A 20774-nucleotide genomic window follows, 5' to 3' on the forward strand; every position below is an offset into this window, starting at 1 on the left:
CCCAAAATTTTAAATAGATGAATTGGTAGTCTTTTTAAAAATCATATTAAGGTAGTCTTTTTAAAAATCATATTAAGTTCAAATGACGTATGATGGTACGTAATTGGCAAATTCCGTTTAATGCTGAGAAAAATAACTAGCGATGAGTTGTATCAATTTGTTTATTCTCGACGCAATACAATAAGTTACTCACTTCCTCTCCAATTCTCCACACGTAAGCAAAGTCTAGCTTCTAAACTACATAAGCAAAGTCTAGCTTCTAAACTACATTTTGATGAAGAAGTAACCATGATACGAAACACACAAATGTCCAATCCGTTATGTTATTGCTTTCGAACTTTTATTTTAAAACAATACAGAAAACTTTTCAAATTTCATTTATTCCGAATTTTAGATATTCCAATGCCATTAAATCATAAAAATATGCAGATTACTAAAAATACTAATTTTGTATGTTTCAGCTAAAAAAAGTGGGAATCATATATATGAAAGGAGGCTATCTCTCTCCATCCTTCCGCCACGTCAGCATTTTTGGCTCTTCTGGAGATGACACATCAGCTTTTTATTCGTCCAATCAAAACATTTCATTAATACACATCAGCTTCTAATTATAAGTGTCAAATGGAAAAACAAAATAGCCCATGAGAGATGGACCATATGTGTTTTAGAATCTATTAGAGTGTAATATTTATGAGTTGAGCCCATTAAAAATTGTAACTACATAAGAAAGATTTAGTTTTATTACCTACATAATAACAAATAAAAAATAAACATAAATTAGCAAAAATAATCAATAATTTTTTCTTCACAATTTTCAAAATAAATCCACGCGTGGATATTCATCTAGTAATAATAATACGCGAAAAGGTGCTCTCTGACGGACGATTCGTTGATCTAGATTCTAGCCGCACATGGTGGGCCATATTTCCCGGCCCTACGTGATTATCATATATCATCATAACATACATACACATAAATTGATTAATGACCACATGATTAGAAAGAGACAAAAAATAATTGCCGCCCGATAATAATAACTTCTTTATAAAGCAACTCTTCTTCTTCTTTCTCTCTTCACTTTGTCTCTTTTTCACCCTTTCTTCTTTAATTACCACTTTCCTCTCCATACAAAAACAGAGTACTCACAATGTGCGATTCAGATTTTCTCTCTCGTTGCTCTTCCTACGAAGCAGACGTTGATTCCGACAGCGAGATCTCTACTTCCAGTTTCAGTTCTTGTTCGTACAGTGAATCTGAGGAAGAAGAGATCGACAATGGCTTTGGTGTTGTTGAGTCGAAGAAGAAAACAAAGAAACTGGAGAAGAAGAAGAGTAATGTGTTGTTAGAAGGTTATGTAGTTGATTCAGGCGTGAATGATGATTTGAAGAGAACCAAGAGTTTAACGGACGATGATCTCGAGGAGCTTAAGGGATGTGTAGATCTAGGATTTGGTTTCAATTACGAGGAGATTCCTGAGCTTTGTAATACTTTACCAGCTCTTGAGCTTTGTTACTCTATGAGTCAGAAGTTTATTGATCATCAAGATCATCATCATTCTTCTTCTTCTTCTTCCCCGGAGAAGAAATTGTCGGTTCTTGATTCTCCTGTTAGTCCTATTGCTAGCTGGAAGATCTCTAGTCCTGGTAACTCTCAATTTTTTTTAACTCTTTGATTACATTTGCAAGTTTTAGTTTATCTGATTATGTTTTGTGAAAACAGGTGATAATCCTGATGATGTTAAAGCTAGGTTAAAATTTTGGGCACAAGCTGTGGCATGTACTGTGAGATTATGCACTTGAAGAAGAGATTTGGATTTGATCAATCAAAATTTGAGGAACCAATGGAGGGGAACGAAGACGATGAACAAGACAATTTGCAGGAGTGAAATCTCTTATGAGACTGACCTGCTTGAAAACACCCATTGTTGTAGAGCTCTTTGCTCACACTGTATAAAAAGATTAATGATCAACTAAGATTTTGCTAGGACATTGTTGTAATGGATGATTAATAAGAGGAAAATGAATAAAACTTTGTTCTTTATTGATATTTCATAAGCAATTTGTTGGGGTCTTGTTACAGAAAATGAGGTTCACAGATTCAGACAAGCATCTTCTTTTCCAAGGATGGTTTTAGATAAACATACATGTAAAGAATAAGTATAGAAAGTGGTTTTCATTCTCAGTCTCAGACATGTTTGATGCGATGCGTTTGCTTTCCTGTCCTGCACCAAATCGGTCCACATTATATTCCTTATTGATTCCATAAGCATTTCCAGAGAAAAATCTCAAAGGATCTAATAAATTTATTGCCCATAAAAGTGTAATACCAATTTCACAAAAGATTCTGTTGCTTCTATGTTTCACCCATGAGCTTGGAGGAGTTATTACAACCTAACTACCCTAAGAGTTAGGCAACAGTTGCCAAGTTCTAACTACAGATGTATATGTTCACATGCCACATATCACTTTATCTAATCTCTATAACTTTCAACCTGGTAATTAGTTTCTTGTCTTAATCCAGAGAGGGAAAATAAGATCATTGGGGGCTTACACATAAACTCACCTTTAACTTTTATGTTCAAGCAGATGCCAATAGCTTCACGATGTCCTTCTGCGAAAAGAAGAGCGAGAAAACTACAGAGTAAGCTCAATGATTAGAGAAATGAATATCATGTATGAGGGGAAACTTCTACTAACCTCAATTTCAAGAGGTGATGTAGTTGGAGCATATCGGTCCACGACATTTCCTTGTCTGTCTACCAGAAATTTAGCGAAATTCCACTTAATAGCATCCCCAAACAATCCTCCTTTTTGTTCTTTTAAGAAGTTGTAAAGGGGACAAGTGTTCTTTCCATTTACTTCAATCTTGCATTGGAAAAAAGATATGTAAACAACTAGGCAAAATTGGCACTGTGTGATGAAAATTGAGACTAGTTTAAAAGTTTGCGAGACCTTGTCAAAGATTGGGAATTCTGCTTTGAAGATATTGCAAACAGTTTCCTTGATCTCCTTGTTGCTACCTGGCTCTTGACTACCAAATTGGTTGCAAGGAAATGCTAAGATCTCAAACCCTGCGTAAAACGATGCTTCCCTTAATACTTATAAATGTTCAATTAGTTATTAACCTGAGAAAGGCTAAGCGAGATAAAGAGACGCACCCTGAGTTTTGTACTTGGCATACAAAATGTTCATTTCTTTGTAGTTTCCATGTGTTAGACCACTGCCCATTCATCACAACAAGATTTTATATATAACGCCAATGTAATGTGACATTATATGCAACACTTCTGTAAGCCATTGAGGAGTTGCGCTATTCCTAAATAAAGTATAGTTGATGCAAAAGAATCCGTCCACATGAAACGGTTCGAGTAGAACAATACTGTTTGTGAAGATTTAGGAGTTGGTGTGAAGACAGGAGTAAGAACAATAAGTACTTAGTAGCATACCACTTAGAGGCTACATTGACGATGAGAAGCACTTTTCCGGTGAACTTGCTCAAACTCACATCTTTCCCTTCGATGTCCTGCATTTTCAATTCGAAAAATTTGATACGGAGTTATGGTGTTATGATAAATAATGTTACTACAAAGATGAACTTAAGAGGCATATAGTCATTGAAAGATTCACTTAAAAAAACACACAAAACAAAGTCATTTCCTAATCTAACACTAAATATATGCACTCCTCTTGATTCAGTATCTTAGCTAGACAAAGTCCTTCAAATGAAGCACTCGTATAGATTTAGTATCTTAAGCTAAATTCGCAGTAAAACATGAAGTTTTCATAAATAAACATCAGCGATTAGAATGATTCTTCAGAATCAGAACCAAACATCGACGCAGACCAACATAGAGGGTGAACAATTGGCTTCTAAATATCCAAGTTTAAGCTGATTATACCTTAACGGAAACGTTGTAGATGGAACTGGATGATTGTTCCACTGTGGATGGAGAAGAAGGGTATCTGTAGAGGTAGAAGACGAAGGCTACAAGCAAGAAGAGAATCAATTTTTTAGTCTTAGAGGTAGCTCGATGATTGACCCATCTGCTTGATCTAGGCATCGAGGAAAAAAAAAAAAAAAAAAACTCTGTTAGTCTTCTCTTTGATGAACAAGACGATCTCAGAACAAAACTAAACAGGTCAGAACCAGCTTGTTGACATGGGAAATATTTGAAGCTTTAACGGGCTTTACATGGGCCACGATTTAGTTGATAAGTTACGCCCATTATAGGCCCATCTGAGCCTTGAAACACTATTGCTAACTTTTCTATAATTAGTTTGAGAGATTTATTGCATTTTTGATTTTTCTCTACAATTTTCATCACATTCTAGAATAATAAGTTTACTTTCTGATGAAATCTAGACATCTATGAATAACGATTAACGAACAATGTTATCACAAAATCGTCAAATCATGCTACATTGTAAAAGGGACAGCTTTCTAGTGTCCCGACTCCAAACAAAAAAAAGTGGATAATGATATTAGTGAGAAGCGGAAGCAACTTTGTCGCAGTTTTCTGCTTCTGAATTATCTTCAGAGAAACTTGGCGGTTTAGGAATGAGGCCTAATGTCTTGAACATGAGCTGGTCGGCATCAAAATCATTGTTTGGTGTGGTTAGAAGCTTCTCTCCCGTGAAGATAGAGTTTGCACCAGCAAGGAAACAAAGGGCTTGCTCGGCCATTGAGAACCGGACTCTACCAGCAGACAATCTCACCATTGCTTTTGGCATTACAATACGTGCGGTTCCAATCATCCTGATCATCTCCCATATCTCAACCGGCTGCAAAAACACAAAAGGTTTCAAAGTCATTTACCACTAAGTAGCTATGACTTGTATTACGTGTTTTCAGATTGTCGAGATATACCTTCTGGTCTTCGAGAGGAGTGCCTTTCACTGCAAGTAGAGCATTAATGGGAACACTCTCAGGGTGCATAGGAAGTGTTGCTAGTGTGTGTAATAGACCTACTCTGTCTTCCTCTGCCTCTCCAAGCCCTATGATTCCTCCTGTTTATCGGTAAAAAGAAAACACTTGAGAACATGTTTGGTGTTCTTAGCTATGGATTTATCAAATCAACGAATATTAGGGAATTGTGAGTCTAATGACCAAGCTGGAGAAAGGTTTCAATCTTCTAGTTCTATAGAATTGAGGCATACAAGATTAAGAAAATCCAGATTTTATATGTTTTCGTATTGAAGTTACCTGAACAAACGTTGATTCCAGCTTCACGAACATGCTCAAGAGTTTCAAGGCGGTCGTCATAACTTCTAGTAGTGATGACGTTTGGGTAGTACTCTCTTGAAGTATCAAGATTGTGGTTATAGGCAGTGAGTCCAGCTTTCTTTAGCTCTAGTGCTTGTTGTTTCTCAATCATGCCCAAGGTGCAGCAAACTTCCATCCCCATGCCTCTGTTGTAAAGTGAGAGCCCAGAAAGTAAGTATACACATATGTTTCAGCCAGAGACCATAATCAACATCATGTTCATTCTGCTCACGGATACAACAAGTACACTTTGAAAATTTCGCTTCAAAGAAATCTTCCACAACAAGGGTAAAATTTACCTAACTCAAGTTTGACATCCACAAAAATTCATTCTAGAACCGTTAAAGAATCCAAAACACTTTTTAATGGTCGTTTCTGGTGGGTTATCTTTTGAGTTGGCTTAGATTCAGAAGCAGCTGAAAAGGGGATCATATAATGTAGTATAAACAAGGAACAAATGAGGTTTAACTTAAAAAGCATCATAAATTGCCAACAATAATAAGAATACCTTATTTCTTTGATGTATTCAAGAATCTGGTTGAAGTTGGTTTTCCGTCCAATTGTATCTCGCCATGCAGCACCCATGCAAAAACGTGTGCTCCCAGCTTCTTTTGCCTAACAACACATCAAATTTGTTAATGCAAATCAGAAGAGCTCATTACATCCTCAAAATGCTTCATTAAACAATCACAGGATTCTACATTGTCAGCTACACAATGCATTTAGACTCTTTTAAATAGAGTTCAGATTGATAAAAGAAATGGTTGGTACTTTGTAGTTCATGTCCCCTCTAATAGTCTAAGGAATATACATTCAGCAAAAATTCACAAGAAAAGTGATAACCTTCTTTGCAGCATCAATGACAGCGTCCTTGGACATGAGTCTTTGGGCCTTAACTCCAGTGCTATATCTCGAGGATTGAGGACAATATGAACAGTCTTCACTGCAGCCACCAGTCTTTATAGAGAGGAGAGTACATTGTTGTACCTCCCTGAAGTTATGAACATGTCTATGAACCTGAGCCTGAAACCCAAACAGCCCACATCGTTACAAGCATATATTAATAGCAATTAAGCGACATTAAAAAAAAAAACACATCTTGGAATACACTAACAATTTCAGACCAGATTCCTGATAAATAGGCCACATGTTTCAAAGAGATTCAAGTTCAGCAAAAAATTGCAAATTGAAGCCTGGTTAAAGTAAAAGTAAAAATCGATACTTTCCACCGATAATTTTATAGAAACGCAAAGCTATCTACTCCAAATTTGTGAACTAGAGGAGCTAGAACAAGAAAACGAAGGAGTGAGTGACTGAGAGAGAGAGAAGAGGAAATTACTCCATGGAAGAGGAGGTCAAGAACAGGAGAATCATAAACAGACTTGATTTCATCTTTACTCCAATCATTTCTGGGACCTTCTCTAATAGTCCTTTCAGCTTCAGCTGAAGCAGCAGATGAAGAATAGCAAGAAACAGATTGCAGACCACCAGAGACAGATGGTCTTATCCGAGATCGAAACACCGACCGAACAAGCATCATTTGATCTGCAAAATCAGATGAATTTTAAAACCGGAAGAAGAAGAAGAAGAAGAAGAAGAATGAGATTTGGTGTTTGGTTTGTGCTTCAGCTTTCACTTCAGTGATTCACCTAACCAAAGCAGCCACCGTTGGAGTTTCCGCCTTGTGTGGTCCCTACGAAAATATAATAAAAATCCGACACTTAAATGGGCTGTAATAGGCCCAATTTATGTTGGGCTGAAAATAGTAATCAATTAAAACGACGACGTTTCTCTTTATTTCCTTAAATCCTTGTTGATTAGCCGGAGCCGCCGTGAGAGAGAGAAGGGGGAAGAAGAAATGAGCGGCGGAGGAAACAACGTCGTGAACAAAGTGTTATACGCGACGTCGTATCATCCGATTCAAGCCGGAAGTATTGACGGAACTGACGTTGCTCCACATGATAACGGCGTCCGTCGAGCTCTTCTCTGCTATAACGCCGGCTTATGTAAACTCTCTCTTTCTCTCTGTTCCTCTTTTCACTTGAATCGTTTGGTTTCTGAATTCACATTCATTGATTTGGGTTGTTTTCGAAGACGATCCTTCTGGTGATTCGAAAGCTATCGGAGATCCTTACTGTACTCTCTTCGTGGGTCGTCTCTCTCATCATACTACTGAAGATACTATTCGAGAGGTTAATGATTATAATTTCACTTAGTTTTTTTTCGTGTAAACTATGTTTTGAGTATGATTATAAATGTTTCTTCTTCGCAGGTGATGAGTAAGTATGGCTGGATTAAAAACTTGCGCTTGGTTAGACACATTGGTAAGATTTTGCAATTGCTCTAACTTCTTATGACATTACCACTTTGCTATATCTTTAGGAAATTTATCATCTTTCTATTTCTGATGGTTTGTTGCTTCTTCGACCAAGCTATTTCTGTGATTACAGATTTCCTCTAAGCTCCACATTGTGTAGATTTTTTCTCTGATTATTGAGTCTCCTCTTCTTGTTACCTTTTTTTTAGTGACGGGAGCTTCACGAGGGTATGCTTTTGTGGAGTATGAGACTGAAAAGGAGATGCTTTGTGCTTATGAGGTGCTGTGATACTCAATTGCATTTTTGTTACCTCTTGTTTTTGTTGTTGAAAGCTGTCTCAACTACTTATTAAGGCACCGCAATGCATACTGTATGAGAATGAAACTTACAGTTTTTGTTTCACTAACATCTCCATGTACATTTTGGTTCTGGAAACTGGTGGAGTTTTTTTTTGTCAGAGTGAGAATGTTTGTGGTGTTTTTACAGGATGCTCATCATTCTTTAATCGATGGTCGGGAGGTTATTGTTGATTACAATCGACAGCAATTGATGCCTGGATGGATACCAAGAAGACTAGGTCTGTCATTTTGTAGCTTTTCTTTGGTCTGTAATGAAATTTCCATAAAGAGTTATATCTTCATCCCTTAAAGATTAAATCTTCTTCTCTCTAAACAGGAGGTGGGCTTGGTGGTAGGAAAGAATCTGGACAACTTCGCTTTGGAGGACGAGACAGACCATTCCGTGCTCCCTTGTATGGTTTTGCTTTATCCTTCCTTTAGCATGTCCAAAGAAAACACCAGCAGAACACAGTGATCATGAACCTTTGATTTTCATATTCCTTAAAAAGATATTTAACTGGGCATCTTTCTGTTTGTTAATATCAGGCGACCAATCCCTCATGTAGATTTGAAAAAGCTCGGTATTCAGCTTCCGCCTGAGGGAAGATATATGTCGCGCACACAGGTCTACCATGTTTTTAACTTCACCACCACTCTATTGTCAATTGAACTTTATCCCTGTTCTGCCTCTGGTACTATTTTATTGGGTCATTTGTTCATGTTATTCTGCTAGAAATAGCATATTAATGGGTTGTTCAATGTGTCTAGTTGAAAGCTGATGGGTTCAAAACTAAAATCTTAGTACCATAACTTTCTTGTTGGATGCAGATCCCATCACCTCCTAGGAGAAAAGGAAATGTGTCGGATAGAGAGGAAGAATATTATCGGGAAAAGAGGTCTGTAGAAAGGGATGAAGAGTTTAAAGAGCGAAGCAGCCTTAGGTCTTATCACAGTCACAGGACGAGCTCACACACACACAGCTCCCATAGAAGACGCAGCAAAGACAGAGACGAGCGTTCCAGGACAGAGTCTCGTTCTGATAGAAAAGAGAGATCACGAGGTATGGAAGATCGATATGGTGACAACAAGGGTGAAGTTTCTGGCAGCAAAAGATCAAAACGTCTTGAAGAAGACCGTTGTCACAAACGTCATAAACACATGCATTCCCATCATCATAGGAGGTCCTCTAGTCAAGATCAACATTCTTCTGACTGAATCTTATATGAGGTCCTCTTGTCAAGATCATCATCATTCTTCTTGGGGACACTATGAAGTTTTAAGTATCATCATGATGTGTTCTTCATTATTTAGTACGTCATGAGATACATGACATGCAATATACATTGATGTAAATAAAGAAAAAGGAAAGTTGATAGTTTTGGAAAACGAAAAGCATTACATTGTTAAAGTACTACTTGGGAGAGAAAAAAAGAAAAGGAAAAGGGCAAAAATATTGCAAAATAGGAAGTTTTCGGGAAAGAAAAAGGAAAGTCAGATAAAAGATGGGACCTTAATTATACAATTCCATAAGTAACAAGAGTTTTAGTTTTGCGTATATATATGAATGTAAAAGACTGGATTTGTCTCAAGGGAAATCATAGTCACACACAAAAGATGAAGGAGACGGAAAAAACCTTAAATTCAATCAATCTTTCTACAAAGCTAGTGAAAGAGATACTTTCGAGGCTTCCCGTGAAATCTCTAGTCAAATTCAAAGCTGTATCAAAAGAATGGAGATCGATAGCGCAATCAAAGAGTTTCATTGAGATGCATCTCATGAGACTTTTTTCTTCAAAGAATCGAGATTGATACTGGGATAATCTCTAGTTCAAGCTTCTTCTTCTTCTTCTCTTTTTTTTTTTTTCTAAACATTATTATTATTATCCTAGACGATGTTCTGTTTATTAGAGGATATCGTTTCCTTTATTTATAACATTATATGCACTTTTGTTATTATGGTGATCGCTGGAACTGCAGTCTCTACTTCGAGTAAAGCTCGGAAAAACGTCTTGAGAATTATTTGTTGACCATATAATCTTAGGTTTCAGGCACATAACAGTTTATTGTCAAGTCCCTGGTATATTTCTTAGGTTACAAGCAAATCTAAAAACTCACCATTCTAAAGTCTTACTACTAAGTACCAACAGCCAACCGCCAAACTCTTACATCACGATTTGGAAACACAAAGAATATCAGTAATAGTTACAAATAAAGATCCTGGAGTCTCTTCCCCCAACATCATCAATAAACTGTGGTCAATTAGACTTCACAACCACAATCCCAACTTCCGTTGTATAGTACTCCATTTAGCACATGCAACAAGTGTTGGGCTACAGATTTATGACCAGTCCTTGTGCAAACCAGGTTCCCATTCTGAGAAAACAACCACCCTACAAATGTTATGACGAAAATCTTATCAGGACAAGCCTTACAAGTTTATATAGAAAATGATCATCTGTACTATTGGAACCTATCAACAGTGTAATTAATGGAAACCTGTTGGTGATGCTTGCAGGGAATGGGAGATTTCTTGAACCAAATGGCAGCTACGATGAATCAATAATCTAAGCCTAGTGTAAGAAGCTTGCATTAGTTTTCCATCAATTTATTACACAACCATTGGTTGTGCCGAATGATAATTGATATGCTGGTTTGCAGGAGAATAACACATGGGATAGTTTTGAACTAGTACAAGATCTGTTTAATGAAATAATGAAATGTTTCGAGGAAACTCTAGCTGCAGCATTCTCATCATCGTCCTGCTCGCTTATGGTTTTCTTGGACAGCTAGGTTTTGAGTTCATGCTGCCTTTTTCTCCCAACAGAAAATGACTCACTCTTTTGAACTGAGCAGAATCTGTTCTTGATTAAGCCTTCTGTAGTTAAATGTCAAACTTAGACTCTTTTTCTTGTTTGTGAATGCTTGTACATATACTCCATCCACTAGCAACTCTTTGTTGCATATATCACACTAGGAAGGCTCTTATCTACTTGGAATTAATAACAGAGTCAGTGATTGTGTTTGCCAAATGTTGTACAAGGATTTATATTCAGCCAACTTGGTTACATGATTAGTATGTGCTAGTGAGTGATGATAAGCGGAGTAGTAGGTATTGATAATCATTTTCTACTTCTTGACCTCCTCTTCCATGGAGTAATTTCCTCTTCTCTCTCTCAGTCACTCACTCTTTCCTTTTCTTGTTCACAAATTTGAAGAAGAAAGCTTTGTGTATATGAATATGAATATGATGTTGATTATGGTCTCTGGCTGAAACATATGTGTATACTCACTTTCTGGGCTCTCACTTTACAACAGAGGCACGGGGATGGAAGTTTGCTGCACCTTGGGCATGATTGAGAAACAACAAGCACTAGAGCTAAAGAAAGCTGGATTCACTGCCTATAACCACAATCTTGATACTTCAAGAGAGTACTACCCAAACGTCATCACTACTAGAAGTTATGACAACCGCTTTGAAACTCTTGAGCATGTTCGTGAAGCTGGAATCAACGTCTGTTCAGGTAACCTTGATATGAAAAGATATAAAATCTGGATTTTCATATTCTTGTATGCCTCAATTCTATAGAACTAGAAGATTGAAACCTTTCTCCAGCTTGGTCATTAGACTCACAATTCCCTAATATTCGTTGATTTGATAAATCCATAGATTAGAACAACAAACATGTTCTCAAGTGTTTTCTTTAATTTTACCGATAAACAGGTGGAATCATAGGGCTTGGAGAGGCAGAGGAAGACAGAGTAGGTTTATTACACACACTGGCAACACTTCCTTCTCACCCTGAAAGTGTTCCCATTAATGCTCTGCTTGCAGTGACTGAACGGCACTCCTCTTGAAGACCAGAAGGTATATCTCACAATCTAAACAAATAATACAAGTCATGGCTACTTAGTGGTAAATGGCTTTGAAACTCTTTTTGTGTTCTTGCAGCCGATTGAGATATGGGAGATGATTTGGAACCGCACTTATTGTAATGCCAAAAGCAATGGTGAGATTATCTGCTGGGAGAGTCTGGTTCTCAATGGCGGAGCAGGCCCTTTGTTTCCTTGCCGGTGCAAACTCTATCTTCACCGGAGAGAAGCTTTTAACCACACCAACAATGTTTTTGATTCTGACCAGCTCATGTCCAAGACATTAGGCATCATTCCTAAACCGCCAAGATTCTCTGAAGATGATTCTGAATCAGAAAAACTGCGAGAAAGTTGCTTCCGCTTCTCACTAATATCATTATCCACTTTTTTTTGTTTGGAGTCGGGACACTATAAAGCAATTCCAAGTAGATAAGAGACTTCCTAGTGATATATGCAACAAAAAGTTGCTAGTGATGTCAAATCAGTTGAGATTTGATCTGCATATAGAAGCTGAACAATTTGAAGAGCGTTTACTTACCAAAGGATCAAACCCCAAACAACAAACATTACTCCTTTTATTATCATCACTTACTAGCACAGAAGAATCATATAGCCAAATTATCTTTAATCTAAAGCCTTGTACAACACTTGGCAAACACAATCACTAACATTGACAATGGATCCTGGAATCTCCAACAAACAATCCTTAGGAACACTTAAAAATTCCACTGAAGCATTCAATGACCTTTAGAACAAGTTATCGTTCAAATCTTATTAATAAAAAGAGGCAATAAATTAAAAAGAGTATTCATTCAGATGGAAAAGCTCCTAGCAATATTATTATTATTATTATTATAAGAATTTATGCTCAATCACTCGTCAGCTTGCTTGAGAGATAAAGCTTCGAGAGCTCCTTACGACATTCTTCCCCAGCAGCTTTCTGCGCCATTAGAAACGGCTGATAGTAATCAGAGTTAGCCTTAGTACACTTCCACATCATCTGACACTTGATATGTTCCTTGTCCCCCTGATCAAAGTCCTCCTCCAAATATTTCTTTGCAAGGACCTCCTTTCATGAAATCGAAAACCCGCATAAGCAATTCCTCTTCCCTCTCTTCCTCTGGAAGTTTCAAATCTTCTTTTGACGGCATAAAAAAGGCTTCGAGCTCCTTCTTGAACTTTTCTCCACTAGCTTCAGTCGGCGCGATAACCGGCTGATAGTATTCACGGTGAGCCTTCATACAGTTCATCATCATCACGTAATTCATTTCCGTTGGAGAATTTCGCCAAGCCGTAAATGATTCTTTGCAGCCACCTTCTTTCATGGGAAAGGAATCCAGCGCGATTTCTCTCATTCGAAAACGGTAGTTTGACACAAAATTCCCCATTTATTTGGACGCAAGAAAATTAATTAGGGTAAAGAAAGCTTCATGGAATCGAAGAAAGTTTTTAAAGTCGAAAGGACAGAGAAGAAGTTTATGGGCCTATGAAAAGTGTGTTTTGCCCCAAAGTCACGTGAAAAGTATATTTTGGCCCAATTATTTGCTTCCAAATTTTTATACATAACCGAACCGAATTTTAGTGATCGGTTTGGTTTGGACAGTAACTAACCGAGCCTAATTTAAATACTGCCAAACCAAACTCTTTAATTTAATCGGTTCAATTCGGAACAATTTCCTCCAACCGACCCGAATAAACTTTTAGTCTTTTCGGTTCTCCGCCTAAACATGGAAACCACTTAGTAAAGCTATAAAACGGGCCTCTCTTCCTCTGGAAGTTTCAAATCTTCTTTGATTTAAAAAATTTTGACCTGCAAAAAAAATCCTCACACAAAACAAAACCCGGGATAATAAATAGTATGTCCTCATCCGTCCTACTTGAGTTTACAAGACTGCTTAGTTTTATGTGTTTGTGTGCTCGTGGGAATTTTTTATGTAGAAGAGCTCATTGAAGATGTATTGTTGGATGAGTTGAGAAATATCATTTATACTTGATGACATTAATCAGAAGATATATCAGACAAAAGTCAGATGCATGGGATGTTTTAGATTATATATCATGAAGAAGAGACCTTGACAGAGTGCAGAAACAGACTTGTTTTGAGGGCTTGCTAAGCTGAACGACGTTTTGATTGATTATTAGGTTTTCCACTACCTTATCACTCATAAGAATAATTATTATATAAAAAATTGTTTTGGGCACTTTTAAGAAACAAATGATTACATTATACATTCAACATGAGTGGAACCATGGCTTCTCGCATGTTTATAGAAGCACTCCACACTCGTCTATAAATAAAGAAAATATAACTCTAAGAAATAACAGAAGAAATATTGCTTAAGATTACAGAAGTTAACAAGGTCCAACAGACCCAAAAGAGAATTGCTAACGCAAGAAGAAAACTTCATTTTGACTCCATCGATATCTACGTGTCAACAATATAACACGTGCTAGATGAGTAACCAAAGTAATCCGACAACATCCTTCGCCGTCCGAGCACCGATTCCGATAAAGGAATCACCACCGATAAAGAAATCAGACATGGATTTCACCGGGATAAACCAATCGAAGCTTCACAAACAGAAAACAGCTTAAGGCTATGGTAATAAACGATGGAAACCACTTCATTTCTTCAACACAAATCGCAAATCTCCGAATCAAAATCTGTAATCACAAACACAAAGGAAACGCGCCAGTTCATAAGCATCAAAGCGACAAATCGCTTAAACCTATTTCACCAACACATCATGAGACTTATTGAAAAGAAAAAGACGAAAGATGGTGGAAATAAAGCCAGCCAACTCCTGTTATATGAACCAGAAGCTGCCGAACATAAAACTGGCCATCGCCGCTACCGGAGATGCCAGGCAAAAGCCCGACTAGCCGGCAAAACAAACAGATTGAAATTTCCTCTCTCTAAACTTTTGAGTAATAAAAAATAATTCTTGTGCAGAGAGTTGTGTAGTTTTGAGGATGCTCTATAAATTGGATCTTCACACAGAAGCGTATCATGACGACAAGAAAACTTGAAAGGGAACTAGAGATTTGGTCCATGGATTCCAAATTAGAGAGATGGAGGAAAACCTATTCAATAAGTTTAATCGATGTAACTACGACCCTTTATCCATCCATGGATGGCTTGTTTGTTCACGTGGCGGAGCCTCTCACCCTCTACTTGTTGGGTTATAGCTCCTTAATTTGGTCCGACTTCATCAAAACTAGTTCAATCTTTTTTAATGTTTTGTCCATTACGGATTTGTTTTTCTTATTTAATGCAATTATGATGATCGATGGAACTTATATCTCAACTTCGACAAGAAAAAAAGTTGATGGACCAGATAATCAAGAAAATCTGGACAATCAAGAGTAAATTTCTAAATTCCATGAGGTAACCACAACTCAAATAAGTTAGAACACAAAACGTAAATTTGGATATTCTCTCCTCAATCATCTTGTGTTAGAAATTTTGTTCCACCGAAACACAGTTCTCTTCAATTAGAAATCACAGATAACCATCTCCCAAACTCACAATGGACTTATTTACCAAGCATCTCAGCACAAGGGACTTAGTTACCAAACAATGCTAAAGCTTTTGAATGATAGAATCCAGCTCCCGTATATCTGCTGCTCTAAAGAAGCAATACTCTCATTATGCCAAAAACATCAATTGTAACAAGTTTGTAACTTAGGTTACAATTCTACCAACATCCTAGTATCATACCAAAGAATCCCTCTTGCAAAACTCAAGTTCAGATAAAACATTCGTATGTTTGAATAGAAAGAACAAAAACTGTAGCTGCTTTTAATTTGGAGGAAGACATGAGAAGACATCAGATCAAGACTGCCTCCAATCGTGATAAGAAGCTAAAAAATATAGGCACCATGCAAAAGGTAGCTCTGCTGTTTCTTATAAACCCAACAAGCACCCGTGTCTGACTTAATGCCATCTCCAAAAACCCAACAACAAGTACTCTAAAACCCATCATTATCACCACAAGAAAAACAAAACCAAAGAATCTATATAATATGTAGCCAAGAGTATTGAATCATGAAACTATTGAGAAATAAGTTTCATGGGTCTTCCTCTGGCATTTAATCTGGGCTCCAAGCGGCAGTCAGGTCACCATTAAAAGTGGCGCCTGCTGTTGACTCGTTAAAAATGGAGCCTTTCTCGCAAAACAAAAACATTCGAAAAGGCACAGATCTATAAGAAGAAGTTTCAAACGAAAAGAGATGATTGATGCGGTGAGAGAGATAAATTTGAGATTATATAGTGACTGTGGGGGAGGAGAATCCAGCAAAACCCTAGCATTTTGTGTTACCGGAATGGTCGCTATTCAGTTGATTAGATAATAACGGGCTTTTGAACTATCTTTATTGAGCCCAATAGGAACTCGTTACTTGGGCCCATAATTGTAATTGTATAAACAAAACGAGGGCTTGTTGAACCAATCTCACAAGTCAAATCACGTATACTAGTTTTGACTACGAGCGATGTATTTGGTTAGGTTTTGCAATTGGTTATAAGAAAATCAGAAAATTTTGAGAGAACTAAAAATAAATTAACATCTATATTTTTTTTTATTAACAGCTATATTAAATTGGCTAAAATAAATAAATACCAGTGATAAATTATTTACATAGGTAATAAATATTTATTATTACCATAATTGTTATCACAAATTAATCATCATTGTTTATTATCAGAATTCATATATTATTAATTGCATTCAGTTGGCATGTCTAAACCATATAACTTTAGTTTCACTCAGCATCATATGGTATGTTTCACTAATATACATTATTCTTACTTAGGAATGAAAGATTTATAGTGGATAATTGGGATATCCCTGCTAGTAAGTTGATCAAAAGATCTGGAGTTGTCCTTACTTTCGAGCCTGAATTCGAAGAGGTAGTCTCTAAGTTGATCAAAAGATCTTAATAGTCTCTATTTTCACTTATCTCTTTCCAGTTTTATATTGTACTTTAACAAATTTGTTTTTGTTTAGGTTAAATGTCAAGTATATGGCACTTCTAAACCATGTCAAACCCGTGGGTGCAGTCACTTCTTATGTGACTCATGTGATAAAGGTAAATATTTGGGTTTTTTATTTATCTGCGCAACATCATTTGTTCTTATTGCTTATACATATTGCAGCCTATGTCGATGGAGGAATTAAAGCTGGAGAGTTGAATATAAAGTGTCCTCTAATGACGTGTGAGAAGATGATTGCTCCCTCACAATTTGTTAATCTTGTCTCACCTGATGATAAAAACAACCGTAGACGTGGTTTACTTAGAAGTTATGCTCGCTCTAGACATGTTAACAGATTCGCTACTGTCTACTCTAGAAGCTTTTCAACCAATTCAAAGGTAAAGCAAACATGTAAACTGATTTGTTACATGATCAGTTTTTATTTTTCTTGCAAAATATCTTATAACTTGTTGTTGTAGGGCTTGTTTCCTATCTTTGGCGTCACAAGAGGTTAGATTCGCTGGAAATTTGAAATGTGCACTATTTGGGTACAATACTAAAATCAATCTAACAGTTGATAAGTTTAGCTATAAGAGAAAAGGTGAACAACTCTCAAATCTTCATTAATTGATCCTAAGAGATTTACAACATTTACAATTGACGTTAGTTTGTTATTTGATTTGACACTATAGAATTTGGCATTTCGCTATGGAGGAACAAAAAAGAAATACTTTATGCATAGTTTATTCTCCATTGGTTTAGTTTATGGTCATGGCTAACTCATTAGACTCATGATGTCAATGTTTTGATTGTTGGAGGTAGCTTTTATGCTTTTTCTTTGTTTAATGAATATAGAAGCTACGTACCTCCAACAAGCGTATTTGAGTGTAATTTTTGAGCCATCAATTTTTCTATTTCTGAAGATATGGAATTAAAAATTAAATCGATACTCAAATACCATCCACAAGAAACATTCAACAAGTTGTCTGAATTAGTAATTTACCATATTTGGAAGCTTGGCTCAAGATATAAATACACTAATAGTTAAATCCATAATCAACAGCCAGAAAATTCAAAGGAAAAAAAATAAATAACAAAAAAAATAACAAAACATTACTAAGAAAAAAATGACGTTTGGAAAGAAAATTGCGATTGTGTCAATGGCCATATTTTTAATGATAGTAGCAACAACCGCTACCGAAGTTGATGGTCGAATTCATGTCCGACGGAGCTTAGCTGATTTTGGTGGAGGTTGTTGCAACGTGTTCATTCACACTTGTTGTTTTCCTAAACATTAACTGTATTACTTTTAAATATACTAGAGAACGAACCCGCGCTCTGCCGCAGGGTATTTTTTTATAAATTAGCTTTGTTTTAATATAATTACAAGTATGATTGGTATAAATTTAAAATGATTCAAGGATTGGGTATTTTACCTTTACTCAAATTTTAGTATTTTATTATTTTTATTATATGTGCACACATTAATAAATACATGTTATATATTACTTTTGTAAAATAAATGTACCATATAGTCAATTTTTGTATTTTTTTTGTTTTGTTTTATTTTTACAATGTGTATAACGTTTTCCAAATATCTGATTTCTTTTTATATGTATATAAAGCGACTAATATATTTCAAGAACCTTACTTTTTTTTTTTTTATTAAAGATACACATGGTGCACAACCATAATTTAAATAACAATTAAAATATTTAACATAGACTTTCAATTTTTAAAACTATTCTTTTAACCTTTAAAGCACAATAATTTATTAAAATGATAACTTATAATTTATTTTATAACATAATTTTAATATAAAATTATTATTCCAATTATGTTACTGGATTTTGTAAATATTTTACTCATTTTCGTAACTAAAGGAGAAACCCACAATCTCGATGTTAGCAGAAAATCAAAGAAACACTACTTTACTATTATTTTATAACGCAATTACGCCGTATAAACGTAGATAAAAATACAAATATTTGTCACCATTATTTTTTTATTCTTTTTTTTATTTGATATACTCAGTTAATATCATTATTTTGTTTATAAAGTTAGACTATAATTTACAAAAATGAAATATCTAAAAATAATATTGAACCAAATCAAACAAAAAAACGGAATAGACAAACTTATTTAAATTTATATATTTGTATTATTTAGTGATTTAACAATCCTTACAATTAGGAATATGAATTATTCGTCCAATAAAGATATTTTATAAATTTTATTTAATAAATTTTGTCTATGTTAATAAAAGCTGATGTGTATTTTTATTTTAATTTGATTGATTTTACTTTTAAAATGAAATATCAGCTTCTAGTAAGACATAAAGTAATAAAAGTGATTAGTGGCTTAATTAAGAATATAGTTATTAAACCAAATTCTAGTAGTACAAAATCAAAATTTTGGTGGACTTGAATATCAAAAAAAATATGTGTAAACTAAATTGGTACATGTTGATTGTTGAGTTATATAGTAATTTTTTTCTTATAAACGTCTTAAATATAATTATGTTATGTAAAAATAACTATAGATATAAAGTTTATATTTAGATATTTGATCAGTTCCATCAAATAATAATAGTAATTTTTTATGTGTCAACATTACATAAGCTAATGTGTATTCATTTTATTTATAATTTGATTTTGTTTTTCTTTGAACAAATTAGAAATCCATGTATCATTATTATAAAAAAAAGTATGTATTATATGTTTTAATTTGATTGATTGTCTTTTTAAAATGATGTATTTTTTTTTAATAGATAGCTGATGTGGCATGCTGGGGAGATAAGTTGTATTAATTGTTATGTTTTGATTGAGTATCATTTTTAATGATGTGTCAGTCCCACAAGAACTTAAAAAGCTGATGTGTCATTGCTGGAGAGACTGTTAGTAGTTTTATTGTATTGATATATTACCTCGTAATAAATTCCTTCTCATCTTTTTCTTTTTTCTTAGGAGAATTGATTAACTGTATAAATATATTCAGATAAGTCGCCTACCAAAAAAATATATATATTCAGATAAGTGGACCATTGAACATAATATTTGATTAGCAATATACGTATATTATATGAACCAAACATGTTATTCTTTAAGAGGATTGTTGATGTAATAAACTATATAGTCGAGAGAAAGATAAACCGTCCCCACATTCATTTGTTTGTCTTAAAATTTTCCTTTATATAAACGATAATAGTTATTCATTATATATTTTTTGGAATTTAGATTTCACCTAATTACGAGGAAATAAAAATACGTTTTCTTGAACAATCGAATATTTTGGCGAAAATTGAATTTAGTTACGAAAAAATTCAATGGTTATGTAAATTTTATGAGCATTAATCGATAGTGATTAATATATCAATGGAAATACCAAAAATTAGTTATAAAATTTAAACTCCTTTTATGATTCTATGGCCCAAATAAGAAGCCAAACATCCGACACTACGGAGCAAGCAAGAATAGAAGGAAATTTTTGTCCTTAGAACTCCAATCGCGAAGTGTCTTTTGGTCGTACCTTGGCAAGAATAGAAGCCTTGTTCCGTCGCCTTGGTCTCGTCTTTTCAGGACTAGATTTGGTATGGAATCCACTACAAATAGTTATTCGTTAGAAAGATACACTATCCAAATCCTGATGATTATGTTTCTTATCAACGTTTTTAATATTTATTGATATTCCGACTACGCTTTGTATATCACCAAAACAATCATCATCGACTAATCAAAGACATAATTAGAATGCGAAGCAAATAATTTGATTACCATGAATAGGAGGCTGCTAATTATGATTCTAAGTTTCCAACCACTGAACTCAAAAAGCAACATATGTAACCATAAAAAAACTATTTGAGATTTTATAAAGTGTGGCCCTCTTTTGAAATCATATTTAGACTAGTGATGTTAAGCATATACTTCATTTTTCTTACATAAGGGACCTCTGTTCCATTCTTAATTTCAACATCCTAAAAAAAAATCAAAATTCATTTATAAAACTATACAA

The 20774-nt window shown here is 35.1% G+C and overlaps 5 protein-coding genes and 1 pseudogene across 7 annotated transcripts; 4 read left to right on the forward strand and 2 right to left on the reverse strand.

Moving 5' to 3' along the window:
* Window positions 1-875: 875 nt before the first annotated feature.
* On the forward strand, window positions 876-2046 carry LOC9316105. Its single transcript, XM_021027705.1, has 2 exons — window positions 876-1643; window positions 1720-2046. The coding sequence occupies exons 1-2, from the start codon at window positions 1148-1150 to the stop codon at window positions 1797-1799; spliced, it is 576 nt and encodes a 191-aa protein (XP_020883364.1). The 5' UTR covers window positions 876-1147; the 3' UTR covers window positions 1800-2046.
* Window positions 2020-4133, reverse strand: LOC9316106 (probable glutathione peroxidase 3, mitochondrial). 2 transcript variants are annotated; one of them, XM_021027703.1, is made up of 7 exons: window positions 3899-4133; window positions 3446-3522; window positions 3158-3219; window positions 2952-3070; window positions 2697-2864; window positions 2563-2610; window positions 2020-2221 (listed from the first exon to the last, which is right to left on the reverse strand). In XM_021027703.1, the coding sequence occupies exons 1-6, from the start codon at window positions 4058-4060 to the stop codon at window positions 2578-2580; spliced, it is 621 nt and encodes a 206-aa protein (XP_020883362.1). In that variant the 5' UTR covers window positions 4061-4133; the 3' UTR covers window positions 2020-2221; window positions 2563-2577. The 2 variants fall into 2 exon arrangements, with proteins under 2 accessions (XP_020883362.1, XP_020883363.1); XM_021027704.1 differs by having other exon boundaries at window positions 2020-2216; window positions 3899-4127.
* A 216-nt stretch (window positions 4134-4349) lies between these two features.
* On the reverse strand, window positions 4350-6900 carry LOC9317964 (biotin synthase). Its single transcript, XM_002881852.2, has 6 exons — window positions 6602-6900; window positions 6106-6285; window positions 5771-5877; window positions 5203-5408; window positions 4867-5006; window positions 4350-4781 (listed from the first exon to the last, which is right to left on the reverse strand). The coding sequence occupies exons 1-6, from the start codon at window positions 6800-6802 to the stop codon at window positions 4482-4484; spliced, it is 1134 nt and encodes a 377-aa protein (XP_002881898.1). The 5' UTR covers window positions 6803-6900; the 3' UTR covers window positions 4350-4481.
* A 158-nt stretch (window positions 6901-7058) lies between these two features.
* Window positions 7059-9304, forward strand: LOC9317965 (U11/U12 small nuclear ribonucleoprotein 35 kDa protein). 2 transcript variants are annotated; one of them, XM_021027701.1, is made up of 8 exons: window positions 7059-7268; window positions 7357-7454; window positions 7535-7586; window positions 7789-7859; window positions 8067-8157; window positions 8256-8331; window positions 8465-8543; window positions 8747-9304. In XM_021027701.1, the coding sequence occupies exons 1-8, from the start codon at window positions 7121-7123 to the stop codon at window positions 9131-9133; spliced, it is 1002 nt and encodes a 333-aa protein (XP_020883360.1). In that variant the 5' UTR covers window positions 7059-7120; the 3' UTR covers window positions 9134-9304. The 2 variants fall into 2 exon arrangements, with proteins under 2 accessions (XP_020883360.1, XP_020883361.1); XM_021027702.1 differs by lacking the exon at window positions 8465-8543 and having other exon boundaries at window positions 8747-8822.
* Window positions 9305-9386: 82 nt separating this feature from the next.
* LOC9316107 lies at window positions 9387-12276 on the forward strand (annotated as a pseudogene).
* A 5540-nt stretch (window positions 12277-17816) lies between these two features.
* On the forward strand, window positions 17817-19721 carry LOC9316109. Its single transcript, XM_002879996.2, has 2 exons — window positions 17817-18080; window positions 19681-19721. The coding sequence occupies exon 1, from the start codon at window positions 17891-17893 to the stop codon at window positions 18059-18061; it is 171 nt and encodes a 56-aa protein (XP_002880042.1). The 5' UTR covers window positions 17817-17890; the 3' UTR covers window positions 18062-18080; window positions 19681-19721.
* Window positions 19722-20774: the final 1053 nt, after the last annotated feature.

Source organism: Arabidopsis lyrata, assembly GCF_000004255.2.
Source record: "Arabidopsis lyrata subsp. lyrata unplaced genomic scaffold ARALYscaffold_4, whole genome shotgun sequence".
Taxonomy (NCBI): Eukaryota; Viridiplantae; Streptophyta; class Magnoliopsida; order Brassicales; family Brassicaceae; genus Arabidopsis; species Arabidopsis lyrata.

Bases quoted from the DNA above. Each gene is read 5' to 3' on its own strand.
- LOC9316105 (XM_021027705.1), top strand. From the start codon at position 1,148: ATGTGCGATTCAGATTTTCTCTCTCGTTGCTCTTCCTACGAAGCAGAC. The intron at 1,644-1,719 runs GTAACTCTCAAT...TTGTGAAAACAG, and splicing joins CTGGAAGATCTCTAGTCCTG to GTGATAATCCTGATGATGTT.
- LOC9316106 (XM_021027703.1), bottom strand. From the start codon at position 4,060: ATGCCTAGATCAAGCAGATGGGTCAATCATCGAGCTACCTCTAAGACT. The intron at 3,523-3,898 runs GTATAATCAGCT...TTGAAAATGCAG, and splicing joins TCTACAACGTTTCCGTTAAG to GACATCGAAGGGAAAGATGT. The intron at 2,611-2,696 runs GTTAGTAGAAGT...TTCTTTTCGCAG, and splicing joins CATCACCTCTTGAAATTGAG to AAGGACATCGTGAAGCTATT.
- LOC9317964 (XM_002881852.2), bottom strand. From the start codon at position 6,802: ATGATGCTTGTTCGGTCGGTGTTTCGATCTCGGATAAGACCATCTGTC. The intron at 6,286-6,601 runs GTAATTTCCTCT...TTTGGGTTTCAG, and splicing joins TTGACCTCCTCTTCCATGGA to GCTCAGGTTCATAGACATGT. The intron at 5,007-5,202 runs GTAACTTCAATA...ACCGATAAACAG, and splicing joins TGGAATCAACGTTTGTTCAG to GAGGAATCATAGGGCTTGGA.
- LOC9317965 (XM_021027701.1), top strand. From the start codon at position 7,121: ATGAGCGGCGGAGGAAACAACGTCGTGAACAAAGTGTTATACGCGACG. The intron at 8,158-8,255 runs GTCTGTCATTTT...CTCTCTAAACAG, and splicing joins ATGGATACCAAGAAGACTAG to GAGGTGGGCTTGGTGGTAGG. The intron at 8,544-8,746 runs GTCTACCATGTT...TGTTGGATGCAG, and splicing joins GATATATGTCGCGCACACAG to ATCCCATCACCTCCTAGGAG.
- LOC9316109 (XM_002879996.2), top strand. From the start codon at position 17,891: ATGACGTTTGGAAAGAAAATTGCGATTGTGTCAATGGCCATATTTTTA.